This window comes from Sus scrofa, chromosome X (genome assembly GCF_000003025.6).
Source record: "Sus scrofa isolate TJ Tabasco breed Duroc chromosome X, Sscrofa11.1, whole genome shotgun sequence".
NCBI lineage: Eukaryota > Metazoa > Chordata > Mammalia > Artiodactyla > Suidae > Sus > Sus scrofa.
In genome coordinates, this window is record NC_010461.5 from 89,061,251 (window position 1) to 89,078,500 (window position 17,250).

Below are 17,250 nucleotides of genomic sequence, written 5' to 3' on the forward strand. Positions count from 1 at the left end.
ATTCTCCAGAGTAAGAGAAAGGGTCAGAAAAGGGAATTCAGAGTAATACCAATATTTAAGGGACAGGCAGGGAGAGAAGATTATTCCACAAAGAAAACTAAGAATGATTTTTTTTTTATCCAAATATGGGCAGGCAGCATAAACGAGCTTTTTTAAAAAGTTTGACCTGCAGAAATAGATGCACTACACTATTTTCTCTGTGAGTGTTTGCAAATTACAGTAAAATCTAGGTAGTTGTAAGGATTAAATGACTGCCTGACAACCAGGAGCAAAGGATAAGCACTCCACAAATGTCAGCCTTCCCTACCATCTGTGGTAGGAATTAGGTAGAGCACCCCCCCCGCCCCCCGCCACCCCAGGCACCATCTCTTCATGGAAGCCTTCTATAGTTTCTACTGCAGGAAACTTTCTACCTGTCAAAGGCTGGGGATTGCTCTTGCTGTTCTTTGTGCCTCTGCCTAGTAGCTGCCCTTCTACCCCCCTGGGTATAGTATTGCTCTGTCAACTAGATAGGACTACAAGATTGTTTGACTGTACTGTGAGGAAATTTCAGGATGTATTATTTATAGGTTATACAGTTTTTATTAATACCAACACACTTAAGCTTTTTAGCATTCTCTACTTTCCATTTCTTGTTTGTTCCTTCCTTATCTATAGCCCAGGTAGCAATTTTGCTTCTGAGAAAATACAGCTCTCTTCAAGCATTATCCCCAAGTTTTGGCAGAGATAGGCTCTAAATACCAGCAGAGAGCCCAAAATATAGCTGGGTTTTCCACTTATGGAAATCTGCTCGAACTAGATTGTTTTTTTCTTTTTTTAGCTTCCTTTCTGACTGGCACTTGTGATCAGATTTCTACTACTAGTTCTGCCAGGAATGGGCTATGTCATGATTTGAGGCAGTCCAACTCTACAATTTTTTTTTTTTTTTTGTCTTTTGTCTTTTCAGGGCTGTACCCACGGCACATGGAGGTTCCCAGGCTAGGGGTCTAATCGGAGCTGTTGCTACCGGCCTACACCGCAGCCACAGCAACACCAGATCCGATCCGTGTCTGCGACCTACACCACAGCTCATGGCAATGCCGGATCCTTAACCCACTGAGCGAGGCCAGAGATCGAACCCACAACCTCATGGTTCCTAGTCGGATTTGTTGACTGCTGCACCACGACGGGAACTCCAGCTCTATAATTTTTGAATCTTTTATTTCTCTTCTCTTGCTCTAGTTCCTTAAAAATAATGGGACTGAGGTTGATGGATATGAAATTATCATAATTCTATGAGTAATTAAAAGAATTATAGATGTATTTATAGAAAATGGAAAGTACAGTAGGATGTCAATAATAATTATTGTCAAAGCTAACAGGAATGTTTAGACCTACCATTAATTGGCTAACATTTGCTTCACTGGCTTTGAAGTAATAAGTGAAAACTGACCAGAAGTAGCCTTTTCAAAGCACTTATATTTATTAAAGGATGATTCAACATAATCAATTATTCAATACAAGATTATCTAAGCTATCTAGACTAAACATATTACTTTAGTACTCCTCTTTCTGTCTCTCTCTCTCTGTCTCTCTCTCTCTCACACACACACACACACACACACAGGAGTTATGAATAAAAGTCTGCTGTACCTTAACCTCCAGGAATATGTGCCTCTAATGGCCCGTTTGTCAGTTGCCTTGTAGGTATGGATGCTTTCTTTTTCTCATATGCCACCGAGGCTGTCACCATTGATAAGATCTAGTAAGAAGGCTCCCAGAATAAGGTCTGGAGCCTCTGGCCAGAGACCCAGCCTTCAAGCCTTAGGAAAGTAGAGGAACTGCTTGTAGCCCTGGACTTGGAAGCACTCGCCATGGAGCTGTGAACTCTTGGGGTTCGTCTACTTAATAACAATGAATTTGCTGTCTTTGATCGGATCCCCTAAAGATGTTGGTATTCACACTCAGTATAATTGACTGTATGCAAATTTACTAACCCTAATGTGTCCATCTAGGGGTATATTAGTATACACGGGGGCTGTGTAACCCCCACCTCTCTGGTGGTACAGAAATGCACAGCAGGCAGCCTTTCCTGATAGATGCTGATAAGATGTGGTAGATCTCACAATAGGTAGGCAGCTCTCCTATGCTGGTGTTGCTAAGTGCTCTGGTCAGAACTGGGACTTGAGTCACAATTCAAATAGTAATTCTGAGTAGAGGAATTCGTGGTGTATTTTTTTCCCTTTTTTCTTTTTTCTACAATAAACATGTATTCCTTTTCTGTATTAATTTTACAATCAGAAAAATCTATGAAAGTCTTGATGCTATACAGCCTTTTTCTAGCTAACTTATCACTCATCAGCTAATGTATTCCATTCTGAATAATTCTGCAGCTCTCTACAACATCCTGAAATCTTCTCTGATGTTTTCTTTTTACCCTTCTTCGTACCTTGTACCATACTTATTTCATGTGACCCCTGCAGACCTGGTTTCCTGCATTTATTGCTGTCTTCCCTGTTAAATGCTTGATGTCAGTATGTTTAAATACACTTTATCTCTGATGTGGTTTTTTTGCTTCTACAAGAAATAAAGAGATTACATTACCAAATACGATATAAATTCAGAGTGGCTTCTGTTTTTCTACTCATGTCTTACAGGTTTCTCCATGCTAGTGGATACTCTGAATTTAGCATCATTAAATTAAATTAGTCTTCTTTGGCTAGTCATTTGATGTTTTTGAATCTCAACCATGCTTGGGCTAAAAAATTCACCAATGACCCTACCTTTTATTTTTGTTCAATTGCAGGGGGAGAGAGGATTTCCAGGTTTGGAAGGCCATCCAGGTTTGCCTGGATTTCCAGGTCCAGAAGGGCCTCCAGGGCCTCGAGGACAAAAGGTATGTGCCAAATTGCCAACCAGTAACACCAAAGCAATTAAGCCATCTTAATGTGGAACAGGTATCAAATCAATTAAAAAGTTACTGAATTATAGGAAGTAACTAATACTTAAAAAAAATAGAATGGCCAAGAATCTTTATTGTTTTTTTTTTTAAATATCTTAATGTTACCATCGTATTCAAATGCTTTGGGAAGATGCTCTTAATCGTATGTGGTTATTGGGATCCTATAACAAAAATTAAGTTCTGTTAGGGAGTTCCCATTGTGGCGCAGTGGCTAACAAATCTGACTAGGAACCATGAGGTTGTGGGTTCGATCCCTGGCCTCGCTGAGTGGTTTAAGGATCCTGCATTGCTGTGAGCTGTGGTGTATGTTGCAGACGCAACCCAGATCTGATGTTGCAGTGGTGTAGGCCGGCAGCTGTAGCTCCGATCAGACCCTAGCCTGAGAACCTCCACATGCAGTGGTGCAGCCCTAAAAAGCAAAAAAAAAAAAAAAAAAAAAAAGTCCTGTCAGGAGCTCAGCTGAGCTGGAGAGGGCTGAACTGCCAGGTGTCAGAATACCATTTAAGACAGCATGCCAAAATGAAAGTAACAGTCAGGCCTTTAGTCACTTACTGTCATAGTTAGTGTGTATAAGCAAATCGTAAACCCAAGAAAGCATGGACTTCCCCAGTGTTCCATTAGTCTGCATGGAACAGTGCCACTGAGGGTCAAATGGATCAGCCCAGACATGGGGAACTGTTTCACTGCTGAGAGATCTTGGAGCAAAAACCCTGCTGTGTTTTAAGCACCTGAGGGTGGGATGGGAGAAGGGAGATGACAAAGGGTTAGGGGTAAAGAACTCAAAAGTCAGAGTAGAGAAAAATCGTCCTCAAGGTTTCCTCTCTCGCGCAATAAAGAAGTCTTCACCAAGACTCCAGATAAAGAGGCTTTGTCAATGCAGATATGCGTAAGAGCATCACCAGCCAAGGGGATCGAGTCCTTGACTGCAGCTCCCTTCAGAGACTACCATGCATGGGCTGTGCACTAATTCTGGTGTGGGATGGACAGCTTTCCTCTCTAAGGCTTACCACAAGGCCTTTGTAATTGCCTATGATGATGGGATTGCCTGGAAGATCACACACAGGTCTTTAGCCAGGATTCAGCTTCCTCAATTCCATCTCTTGACTTTTCAGGACCCAAATGAAAAGCAGGTTGCCCCAACATGGAGCCGAAGGGGTTGGACTTTTAGGAGTTATATGAAAAAATGAGTAATCAGTCTGAGGCCACCTTGGATCATGGTTATGATCAAAATTATTCCAATCAAGCCAATCAGGCCTACCTGAAGGAAAAAGTATAATCATAAGCCCCAACCATTACCACGCCAGGAATAGATGGCCCATACCACATGGGATCTAATGTAGAGGGCCAGGAGACTTTTTTCTAAAGTCTAATGACGGACTGCTTTACCTCGCTAGTTCTAGTGATATTTGTACATGAGGTTCTGGCAATAGCAAGACCCTTGCTTGGTTGACCAGCAGGAAGTTGAAGAGTAGGCTCTTACCCAACACCATTCAAGCCAAGGAATTGAGGCTGTTCAGTTGCGCTTCTGAAGCTGAAGTGGTATCATTAATGACTTCAGGAGATGTCAAGGACAGGTTGCACCCAACTTTTTTTTCCTAATCGAATGACCCTGAAAGTGGGAAAAGTTGCCAGGAACATATGCCTGAGTAGAGAGTCAGTTATACTACCTGAGAATTCTCCTGAGTAACCATAGTCTACCTGGTTTGGGAGTTCCCTTCTTACTCTATTGTGATGAGCTCAATGTGGGGGAGCTCTTTTGAATACTTGGAAGTCTCTTATCAAGGCACTGTATGTACATGTAACATCAATAGGAAAGTCGAAGGCTTGGCTTTTACAAAAGAAACACCACAAAGGAGGGGGCATACAGTGCTGCCCATGTCAAAGTCATTGATTACCTTGGGGCTCAACCAGTGAGAAGTCACTCCCGATGGGCAGAATCCTTGAGTGGCGTTGGAACATTTGTGTAAGTTAGGGGCACATATGGGGAAGAAGGCTGCTGCTCTAGAGGTCAAAATAACTCCAATGGCACATCCCATAGTCTTTTTCCCAGATGCTTCACTTAATCCCATCTCAGACATGAACAAGTTGACACCTGAGGAGGTGTTTTATTTCTGTAGCGTCAGAGTCCAACTGAGGCAACATAAAAGGTCCAGTGTGGTAAAGTTGAGACATCTAAGCTACTAAGAAATTCCCTGTTTAGAAAAATGCCCTTTGGTTGTATTCAGTGACACAGCAGTCAGACGTTTATCTCAGAGTGGGTGATGGGTGACCTGTCTACCCATTTGTCAAATGCAGAGTGGCGGCAGCTGTCTCGGGCAGGGACAGGGATAGGAATATCACTGAATTTGGTGAGGTGGAAGTCACATAGGCTATGCCGTGGGAGAGAAAGAAGGGAATAGATTCATACACGTTCCCTCTTCTGTACCGAGGCTCTTAGATCCAAAGATAACTGTGGTCCTATCAGTTGGGAATACTTTTCCCCATTGACTTTAGTGTGGGCAGTCTTTCCTATACCATGAGCAAGGATAGCACCTTATATGCATGTTAAGATATGGAATGGGAAGAAATAATAGTGAATTTTAAGATGGGGAGAAGTTTCTGGGTTGTTTCTTTCTTTCTTTCTTTTTTTTTTTTTTTTGTCTTTTGTTGTTGTTATTGTTGTTGCTATTTCTTGGGCCGCTCCCACGGAATATGGAGATTCCCAGGCTAGGGGTTGAATCGGAGCTGTAGCCACCGGCCTACGCCAGAGCCACAGCAACGCAGGATCCGAGCCGCGTCTGCAACCTACACCACAGCTCACGGCAATGCCGGATCGTTAACCCACTGAGCAAGGGCAGGGACCGAACCCGCAACCTCATGGTTCCTAGTCGGATTCGTTAACCACTGCACCACGACGGGAACTCCTCTTTTTTTTTTTTTTTTTTTTAAATGGTTCTTTTGGCTCATTTTCCTTTACTATCCATATTAGGCAGATAAGTGAACTGATATATGAAAGGGCCAGTTCTCTTCATTTTCCTGGAAAAGTGGTTTTAAAACCTTTTTATTCCCCCCAATTTTATTTCATGAAATAGTGGCATATCATGTCATTAGAGCATTAATGGACATCAAATAGATATTTATCCAGTAGTCCTCTGAGTAAAGGGGGAAAATTACTTTAAATACATAAATACTTTAACACTAACCAGAGCATAGAGTGTGGGAATGGGCTTGAGCATAATATCTGAGGAGGTAGCAGTACACCAAGGAAGCTCTGTTAGATTGAACAACAGAAGGCACCTGTGCTAAATTTCCTGAATAGAACTTTCCACTGAGGAAGAAGCAAGACTCCAAATGACTGCATAGAATTTAAGTAGATGGGACATACAACAGAATTTCCTCTGTCTAATGAGGTACAAAAACATCAGAATGTTTCTTGTGCTTCCGTGAAATAGCAGAAGGATCAGCTGGAATTGAACACTAACTCAGCAGCAGTCTATGCAGACTGTTGGCTTGGGACATCTCAATGAATTCCTGCTTAAATTAGACTATCCCACCCTTCAATATCTTGGAACTAGAGCTCTTCATAACTTAGGCAAGTGCAGCCTTGTGAAAATGAAGTGGGAAGTCTTGGTCAGCTGAGGTTAAATATCAGCCATGTTAGTGAAATGGGTGCTTTGAAATAGAAATTAAGTTGAACCATAGATAAATAAAGTTGTATTTCCTGTATCTGAGTAGATGTGGGATTAGGGGCCAAGATTATTGCACACTGTGCTTGCTGAAAGGAGGCAGTTTTAATAAAGATTTATATCAATTTTTTTTTTTGCTTTTTTTTTTTTGAGGGCCCCACTGTGGTATGTGGAAGTTCCCAGGCTAGGGGTCTAATCAGAATTGTAGCTGTCAGCCTGCACCACAGCCACAGCAACACCAGATCTGAGCTGCGTCTGTGCCCTACACCACAGCTCATGGCAACGCCGGATCTTTAACCCACTGAGAGAGGCCAGGGATTGAACCTGCATCCTCATGGATCCTCATTGGGTTTGTTACCACTGAGCCATGATGGGAACTCCCTCAAATTTTTTTAAAAAAGCTAACTACATCAGAATTTTTGATATAATTTAGCACTAACTAGGGCCATTGTACAATAGTGTGATAATTTTTTATAAAGGTGTGGTTGTATGCAGTTTAAATTTAGAAAGCAATCCAACATTTTGCTGTGATTCCATTTCTAGATCCCTAACATGAGAAGGTTTCACTGCTTTCCAAACTTTCGAGATTCTGAATCGGAAGCACTTTGTGCTTCTATCTCCATAATGACGTCACGCTTCCCCAAATAGCTGAATTTGTACTTTTTTTGTGACTGCGTATTCTGGCATATGTGTATATGTTAAAAATCTTTTAGGATTATTCTTTAATCTGTATATTCCTGTATATGAAAGTAAAAATATATAAAACAAATATATAAAACAGGGATGTACAGGAATGTATACATAACAATTTCCAAAGGATTTCTTTATTCTTAAAAATAAAATTTAATTAATTTTCAATAGAAAATATATTCATTTGATTCCAAATAAATTAACATTAAAAGGTACACCATGAAAAAAAAATCCCCTTTCCACCTGTGTCAATTAGCCACTGAGTTCTACATATTCCTAATGGGTACTCACTTAAGGTATTTTCTTGTAAATATGCCCAAGAATTTTTTATGAACATGCATGCAGGTACAAATATACACATGCAATACATTCAGGCGCACGCACACACACATTTTTACCTCCTTTTGATTATAAAATGGTATCATATTCAATATGCTTTTTCTTTGTTTTTCACATGATATACATTGCAGATATTGCCATACCTCTTTACACAGAACCTCCTCATTTTTTATAATGGCATTGTATCCATTGTGTATATAAATCACAATTTATTGAGCTAGTTCCCTATTGATGTTTGTTTCGGTAGTTTTCAGCTTTCGCTGCCATAAACAGTGCTGCTAAGATGTGCAATTTAAATAGATTTCCTTTCCCCAATAAGGGATTATCTCTTTAAGATGACTAGAAGTGATACTGCCGGATGAGAACATACATGTATTTATATATATTTGTGAATATTGCCAAATTGCCACCCAAGAAGTTGTATGATTTATCCTTGGTTCAACAATATACAAGAAGATTGATTTCCCTATAGCTTTACCAACCCTAATACAACTTGGGTTCTTGCCCATCTGACAAATGGCCCCTCAGTGTACTTTTAGTTTGCATTTCTCTTATTGAAAATGAGATTGAGCATCTTTTCATTTCTGTCTACTGTCTATTTATATCATTTGCCCATTTTTCTTCTAGGTTGTTGGTGTCTCCATATTTCAATGAGCTATTTATATTTTTGGGAGATTGCCCTTGATCTGTGTTGTGAGTTGCAGTCATTTCCCACCAGTTTGTTATTTGTCTTTGCTGGGTGCGTGCGTGCGTGCGTGCGTGTGTGTGTGTGTGTGTGTGTGTGTGTGTGTGTTGTCTCTGTGTGTGCTTTTCAAAGATATTTTGTCGCTTTTGGGATTTTATTAGGAAATGCCTTCTCCACAGTAAAACTGTAAAATAATTCTCCATTTTTTTTCCAGTATCTTAATAGTTTTTTTTTAGTGGAAATGTTTTATCCATTTCTAATGCATCCTGGTATGGTTTGTGATTTAAGTTCCACTTTTATTTTTTTCCAGATATCTTCACAAGTGTGTCACAAAATAATTTTCTCCACTGATTTGCAATGCTACTTTCATTATATACCAAATTCACATGAATATGTGAATTTGTTTCTGGATGTTTTATACTCTTCCAGTGGTCTGCTTATTCATATATCTGAACAAAACTATTTTAATCATTGACGTCTTATGCTATATTTTTATATCTGACAGGACTAGTGTCCCTTCATTGGTCTTTTTTTTCCTTTAGAATTTTCTCAATGTTTATTTTTCTGTATAAACATCAGAGTCACCTTGTCCAATTTAAAAAAATTAAACCTGACCCCCTTGCTGTACAGTGGGAAAATAAAAAAAAATAAAATAAAATAAAAAAAATAAAAAAATTAAACCCTGTGTTATTTCTATTTTTTTATTGTATCAAGTTTGTAACTAAATTGTTGATAATTGACTTTTTAATGTTGAATTCTATTATCCTGGAATATGGAATGCCTTTCTATTTGTTCAAGTCTTCCTTTTTGAACTTAAGTGCTTTAAATTTTTCTTCTTATGAACCTTTTGCATTTCTTAAGTTCATTGCTAAATATCTTATCTTTTTTCCATTATAAACTGCATATTCCGTATTTTCTAACTGATAGTTGTTTGTATGTAGGAAAGCTATTGGTATTTTCATATTTATTTTACATACAGTTACCTTACTGAATTATCAATTATTGATTACCCTTTCATTAATTATCTGGGGTTTTCCGTGCATATTTACAAATAATGGTAGTTTTGCCTTATTCTTTCCAAATTTTAGGCCTCTAATTTCCCTCTGTTATGCAACCATGTTAGCACAATCAGTACAATATTAAGGAATCCTTGTCTTATTTCTGCTGTTAGTGGGGAGACACACAAATATTCATTGAGCAAGTTGTTTTAAAATATAATTAGTTTTACTTTAATCTCCTTAGAGCTGCACGTGTTGAGAAAAGGGGAGATTATTAAACTTGTTCTAAAGCATGGTGTGGTAGGCAGAATAATTCCCAGCCCTTAAAGATGTCCAGAACCTAATCCCCAGAACCTGTGGCTATGTTAGGTCACATTGACAAGTGAAATTAAGATTGCAGGTGGAATTAAAGTTGCTAATTATCAAGGGATATTATTCTGGATTATCTGGCAAGACCCAGTATAATCACAAGGGTCCTTTAAATGTGGAAGAGGAAGGCAGAAGAGTCAGTGTCAGAGTGATGCAATGTTAGAAGGACTCATTCAGGCATCACCGACTTTGGAGATTGACGAGGCCCATGAGCAGAGGAATGCTGGTAGCTCTAGAAGCTAGAAAAAAGAAAGGAAATGAATTTTCCCCTTAGAGCCTCCAGAAAGTAACACAACTCTGCTACGAGAACTGTAAGATTGTATTGTTTTAAGCCACTAAATTTGTGGTAATTTTGCAAGATCAGCCTAAGAAATTAATGCCTCAGATAACCTTTTCTCCAAATAAAACTTTTCATGAAAACACCAAATAAAATAGATTTAAAAAACAGAGCTTGGGAGTTCCCGTCATGGCTCAGTGGTTGATGAACCTGATTGCTATCCATGAGGATGCAGGTTCGATCCCTGGCCTCACTCAGTGGGTAAAGGATCCGGCATTGCCGTGAGCTCTGGTGTAGGTCGCAGACCCAGCTAGGATCCGCATTGCTGTGGCTGTGCTGTAGGCTGCTAGCTGTATCTCTGATTTGACCCCTGGCCTGGGAACCTCTTTATGCCACTGATGCAGCCCGAAATAGACAAAAGACCAAACAAAACAAAACAAAAAAACCCACAGAGCTTCCCTGATTGAAGGAGGGCTTTAACATGGGTACCTTCCAGGGGAACTTCTGGGGTTGTGAGCTGAGTAGTTTGGAAGCGACCTGAGTAAAGCAAGATGTCCTAGTTTAGTAAAAATGATTTAGAGCCTCAGATGGTGGCCTACTAGCTGTATGTTCCACTGAAATTACTACCTATTGGAGCAGAGTTACACTTCTTTATTCCAGTTTTTAAAGAAACTACTTAATAAAACTTAGTGATGCACTTGTAATTAGAAAGGGGTAAATAAATTAGCACACATGTGGGCAGCCTCTTTTGTATGGAATCTATAGTAGAAGCTTGAAAGGAAAGCCTGTTGTTCTTTCTTAAGCTTTGCCAGCGCCTTGTAAAACATAGCAAAGATTTAAAACAGCAAACTCAAGAACCCCTTATATTTGGGTTCAAAGATGATGCTGTTTATTAGTAGCATAGCAAGCAGATAGACACAATATAGAAATTGCCCAGGGGTTCCCATCATGGCTCAGCGGAAACGACTCTGACTAGCGTCCCTGAGGACACAGGTTTGATCCCTGGCCTCGTTCAGTGGGTTAAGGATCCGGCATTGCTGTGAGCTGTGGTGTAGGTCACAGACGCAGCTCAGATCTGGCGTGGCTGTGGCTGTGGCGTAGGCTGGCAGCTACTGCTCTGATTCAACCCCTAGCCTGGGAACTTCCATATGTGGCCCTAAAAAGCAACAAACAAACAAACAAACAAAAACATTGCCCAGACTTTCAGCTCTTATTTTGTTTATGCATAAATGATTTGGGAAATATGTATACCACTATTTCATCTTTCTTAAGTAATTCATAATTAACTTTACAGGTATATAGTTTTTTCTACATGTAAATGGTTTTCTTCTCAGTAAATAAAGCTCTCTCTTAATTTTTAGTATATAACCTTACCTGAGTGCTTTCAGTCTCAGTAATTGCTTCCTCCTGGAGTAATGTTCTAACTTTCACAAAGGTTCCTAAAAGTTGTCTAAGTTTACAATCTAAAATTAGTTGTTTGAGGGCCGTTTTTAAATGAAAAATAACTAAATATGTTGTATTTTTCAGGGTGATGATGGAATTCCAGGGCCACCAGGACCAAAAGGGATCAGAGTAAGTGATGTTTGCTGTATCAGTTGCTTTGTTGGTCGAAACAGGGAGAAGCAAATGAAATGTTATGGGACACCTAGAAAAGACTCATATTGAAATCCCAAAAGAATAATGAAGTGTTTAAAATGTTGTATTTAAAAGTATAATACAATACACTACAATGTTATATTTAAGAGTTTGTATGTCTATAATGAGCCTTTCACTTAGTATTTTGATAGTTATCTTTATGTATCCAGATGCCTGTTTAAACTAGTGTAAGAAGATTTTAAAGTAACTTGTGGTTAAGAAATATGAAAGTTACTTGTGGCTGCCTGATGGGAGAGGGAGGGAGTGGGAGGGATCGGGAGCTTGGGCTTATCAGACACAACTTAGAATAGATTTACAAGGAGATCCTGCTGAGTAGCATTGAGAACTATGTCTAGATACTCATGTTGCAGCAGAACAAAGGGAGGGGAAAAAATGTAATTGTAATGTACACATGTAAGGATAACTTGATCCCCTTGCTGTACAGTGGGAAAAATAAAAAAAAAAAAGAAAAAGAAATATGAAAGTGTTGAGTCCCAGTAGTTATTCAGTTTATTCAAATATATGTAATTTTTCAGTTTATTCAAATATATAATTTATTTAAAGCAGAACTTTCCAACCAGTTTGATTGTCTCAGTCCTCTGCACACAGAAGACTGGTCACCTCAGGTTGTATATCCTCCCAGTGTACCATGCACAAACACTATAACCTTATTTGCACATCGTAGAGAGAATAAGTTTGGGAGGCTCTATGTCCAACCACTGTGTTAAAGAAGAACTGTTTTGGAGTTTCCATTGCGGCGCAGGGGAAACGAACCCAACGAGTATCCATGAGGACACCAGTTCGATCCCTGGCCTCTATCAGAGGTGTAGGTCACATATGCAGCTCAGATCCTGCATGGCTGTGGCTGTGGCTGTGGTGTAAGCCGGCAGCTATAGCTCTGATTTGACCTTTAGCCTGGAAACTTTCATATGTGGTGGGTGCGAGAAGACCTGTTTTCGAAAGAATAGAACATTTCCTCAGTTCTAAGATGTATGACTTTTTCAAGTATTAGTGTTCTGGAAATCAGGATGTGTCTCAAAATTAAAGTGCACGTTTAGTGTACTTTTTTTTGGAAAAGCTTTTAGGTTGACATATACTTTTCAGTATGTATTAGGCTTGGGAGGAAACTATAGTTTAAAAATAATACTGGCTTTTGGAAAATCATATTTAAATTTTCGAAGCCTCAGTTTCTTCAGTTGTTAATTTAGAGGGTCAAACCAATATCCAAGGTCCCTTTTAGCTCTGAAATTCTGGGTTCATAGATTGATAGGGTCCTTGAATTTGAGTATAAAACATATGGGTGGTGGCATAGCATATTTATTTGGGTTACAAAGACAATTAAACATTCTGATCCTCTGATCTCCAGAAATTTAGTAGATGTACATGCTTTATATATGTTTGAGTTTGCTATACACTTTTTATTTTTATTAGAGTATAACTGATTTACCGTGTTGGGTCCATTTTTGCTGTACAGCATAATGGCCCAGTCACACATGTAGATACACGTTCTTTTTCTCATACTAACTTCCATCATATTCTATCCCAAGAGACTGTATATAGCTCTTTGTGCTGTATACTTCATAACAACATGTAGCCTGTCTTATGTGCTGCTAACAACTGGTGTGGTAGTGTACTAGGAAAGTTAAAATACCATTATGATTTCACTTATATCTGGATTCTAATATATGGCACAGATGAACCTTTCCACAGAAAAGAAAATCATGGACACGGAAAACAGACCTGTGGTTGCCAAGAGGGAGGGGGAGGGAGTGGGAGGGACTTGGAATTTGGGGTGAATAGATGCAAATGATTGCCTTTGGAATGGATAAGCAATGGGATCCTGCTGTGTAGCACTGGGAACTATGTCTAGTCACTTATGATGGAACATGATAATGTGAGAAAAAAGAATGTATACATGTATAAAAAATAGAATAGAATAGAAAAAAAGAAAAGTTCAAAAGAAACTCAGAGCCCTTACTTTGTTTTAGCAGACATGTTTCTATGTTTTTATGTAATTGAATATGAATACTCTCTTAAAGGTCTTCACAGTAATAGCTATAGCTACCATTCACTAGGTCCTAAGTGCTGTTGAGACTATAAAACATCTGTACATTCTATCAACTTCTATTTTCACTTGTCTGAGGGTGCTTAGAAATAGGTGGTCTGATAGTTCCTGCATCTGCAGGTCTCAGCTCACAGGCATGCAGATTTTAAAAGACTTATTATGGCGAATTTAAAGCATACATGAATGTACAGACAGTATAGTACAACAACCCCCTCCCCTGTCCATGGAGTCATTAACTGGCTTCAAAAATTATCAACATTTTGACACATTTGTTTCATTTATACCTCATTACTATTGTTTGGAATATTTTAAAGTAAATCCTTCACATCATTCATTCCACCAACGAATGCTTCATTATGTCTGATAACCACGTAACCATTATACCATTATTGCACCTCAAAAACTTGATAGGCGTTCCCGTCACGGCACAGCGGAAACAAATCCAACTAGGGACCACGAGGTTGCGGGTTCCATCCCTGGCCTCGCTCAGTGGATTAAGGATCTGGCGTTGCCGTGAGCTGTGGTGTGGGTTGCAGACATGGCTCGGATCCCATATTGCTGTGGCTCTGGCATAGGCCGGCGGCAACAGCTCCGATTAGACCCCTAGCCTGGGAACCTCCATGTGCCGCAGGAGCGGCCCTAGAAAAGGCAAAAAGACCAAAAAAAAAAAAAAAAAAAAAGACAAAGACATTTCATACCTTAATTTACCTGCTCCAAGTGCAGTGAAGACAACGCTCCCTCAAATAGTAGTCTAGAAGAGAGTTTGTTCTATAATGTTTAAAGAATGAGTTGCAATAGATGCAGACAATTGCCTTTGAAACGGACTAGCAATGAGATCCTGCTGTGTAGCACTGGGAACTATGTCTAGTCACTTATGATGGAGCATGATAATGGGAGAAAATAGAATGTGTACATGTAAGTGTAACTGGGTCACCATGCTGTACAGTAGGAAAAAAAAAGTATTGGGGAAATAACAGTTGATTACAATAAAAAAATTTAAAAAAAGAATGAGTTGCAATCATCACTTAGACACACTTTATCCATTGCTGTTCTCAATGTAATTCTCATCATTTCCTTAGGTAAGATATTATTTCATTGTCATTGATTGTTACTTGGTTCAAGGAATTTATTTCTTCTTACAGGGTCCTCCTGGACTTCCTGGATTTCCAGGGACACCAGGTCTTCCTGTAAGTAGGATTTTGCATCTTTTTTAAAATCCCATAAAAAGTAATCTAAGAAATATTATACATGTGTTATATCCCTTTTCAAAGGGAATGCCAGGCCATGATGGGGCCCCAGGACCTCAAGGTATCCCTGGATGCAATGGAACCAAGGTGAGATTTCTTTGACTTAATCTTAGGTAATATGCTTGATAATAATAGACTTAAAATGTTTAAAAATAAATATGAAGAATGTTGCAGAAGAAATAAAGTGGTTTCATGTTTCACACATACATAGGGTATGCTCTGAGGTAACACTTTCAGTATATTGAAACATCAGTAATTCTTTAAGCTTGTGTGATTAGCTGGGATATGAATTGTATTGAAGATTCCTTACCATGTCCTTTTTGACTTTAGTGTAAAGTAGGATGAGAGTTAAAAAAATTAAGATATATGTGTTTCAAATATTGTATCAATTATTAGAGTAATACTCAAGAATGTCTGCTATTAGCTTTGCCTTTTTTAAAAAATTAGGTACAATTTAAGTTTTCAAATATTTCGTATTTTTAAATATTCTTTACCCTGTCTCATAACTTCCTTAAGAAAAATCCTAAAAATCTATATGTAGTACAACACATCAATTTTTACTATAAAATATTGGTATGAAACCTGAAATTTCTCCACCAATGAAACTAATGAATTTAACAATTTAAAAAGATATAGCTTCGCACACTAGAAACTTTGTTTCCTGACTCAGTTTTCTTGTCTTTAGTCAAGACTAAATCCAACTGTTTGGATTTAGTATAAAGTGATAGCAAGAAAAAGAGAGGAAAATTTGCTCTTTTTAAAAGCTTATGTATTATTATTTTTTTAATGCATGTGGGTCTGTTTATTTGTTTAATTATTTAGAAACTAAAAAAAGCTTATGTATTATTGTTTCTGTTTTTATTCTCTCAGTTTTCTCCTTTTTCCTATATGTTAGTGAAATATGTTATTATTTTCTGTAGATCCTTTTCACCTTTCCATTTTGCACATAATATTCTGTGAAGCTATTCATGAAATACCCTAGATCTCTCTAACTAATGGCATGTGTTAGATTTTACATTAGGGTATTTATTTATTTATTATTTTGTCCTTTTAGGGCCGCACCTGCGGCATATGGAGGTTCCCAGGCTAGGGGTCTAATTAGAGCTGTAGCTGCCAGCCTACACCACAGCCACAGCAACGCCTGATCCGAGCCATGTCTGCGACCTATACCACAGTTCATGGCGAGGCCGGGGATCAAACCCGCAACCTCATGGTTCCTAGTCGGATTTGTTTCTGCTGCGCCACGACGGGAACTCCAAAGGCATATATGTAAAATAACTTGAACAAATTGTTTTGCATTATGCGGGCCATATTTTGTGATTATTGTAGGGTATACTTAAAGGCAGTAAAATTATTTTTCTCTCCAATATTTCTCCAAGTCAGTGTAATCCTTGCCAGTAGTGTTGTTATTAATATTATTGTTATTTTGGTTTTGGATTTGTAAAGTTTACTTGTATTATTTCATCTGGGGGCAACCTTACAGCAGTAGGACCAATGTGGAGTTAGTTTTCATGGCATGTTGCATGTTAATGTGGGCTGCATTCTTGGGGCTGTTCTGGTAATTCGTTCATTTTTTGCCAGCATGCCTTGAGCAGCAAACAGACCGCTAACCAATTTTAATTCTGAAGACCAAGTATATCTACAGTGAGCATACTGTACTATGTGATTAAAAGGATCTTTTTCTTTTTGTTCAAGCAGTGCTTTAGCCAAGCTCATCATTAGTTTGTGTTTGAGCCTCCCCCACCCCCCCAGTTATGTGTGCAACACAATTTTTAAATGGGTTTATTAGGTATACTCTCAGATTAAATGGTTCCTTATATTTCTAACTGTGGAACTAATAGAATGAACCCTAGAGATGGAGCCAGAATGTATGGGTGGTTTTGTTTGCTGTCTTCTAAATTTGATGTACAGGCCACTTCTTTTCCCTCTGAGCCTACTTTTCCCATGTGTAAAAAGTGGTGGAGAGAGAGGCTTTGGACAATAATGCAAAGGCACACAGCTGTAATCATTTTATTCTTTTAAGCCTCTGACAAGGATGTTTCTAGGATTGCTATGGCATATAGGTATTTGAAAGGAGGTTGCATTGGGGTTCTTCTGCAGCAATTTTAGCTTTTGTTTTCTAAACCAAAGGTCCATATTAGTACTTTACAGTAGGGAGTGAGAAAAATTGGGTGCCTAGAGAACATAATGACCTGCAATTGCTAGAACTATTGCTATTATTGTCCTCTTGGTGATATTAATGGCATTCTTTCTTACCATCTTTCCCTCTTTACAAAAATAATTTGAAATAGTTTACGATAAAAGAAAAATGCAATAGAGCAGTTAAAATAAGAATCTAT

The 17,250-nt window shown here is 38.7% G+C and overlaps 1 protein-coding gene across 3 annotated transcripts in view; it reads left to right on the plus strand.

Moving 5' to 3' along the window:
• The window catches only part of COL4A5 (collagen type IV alpha 5 chain), a 224,470-nt gene that overhangs the window by 102,414 nt on the left and 104,806 nt on the right, over positions 1 to 17,250 (plus strand). For all 3 annotated transcript variants that reach the window (XM_021080779.1, XM_021080778.1, XM_021080780.1), the window contains exons 3-6: positions 2,786 to 2,875; positions 11,492 to 11,536; positions 14,807 to 14,851; positions 14,936 to 14,998. In XM_021080779.1, the coding sequence (XP_020936438.1) occupies positions 2,786 to 2,875; positions 11,492 to 11,536; positions 14,807 to 14,851; positions 14,936 to 14,998 (243 nt within the window). The remainder of the gene's footprint in view (positions 1 to 2,785; positions 2,876 to 11,491; positions 11,537 to 14,806; positions 14,852 to 14,935; positions 14,999 to 17,250) is intronic.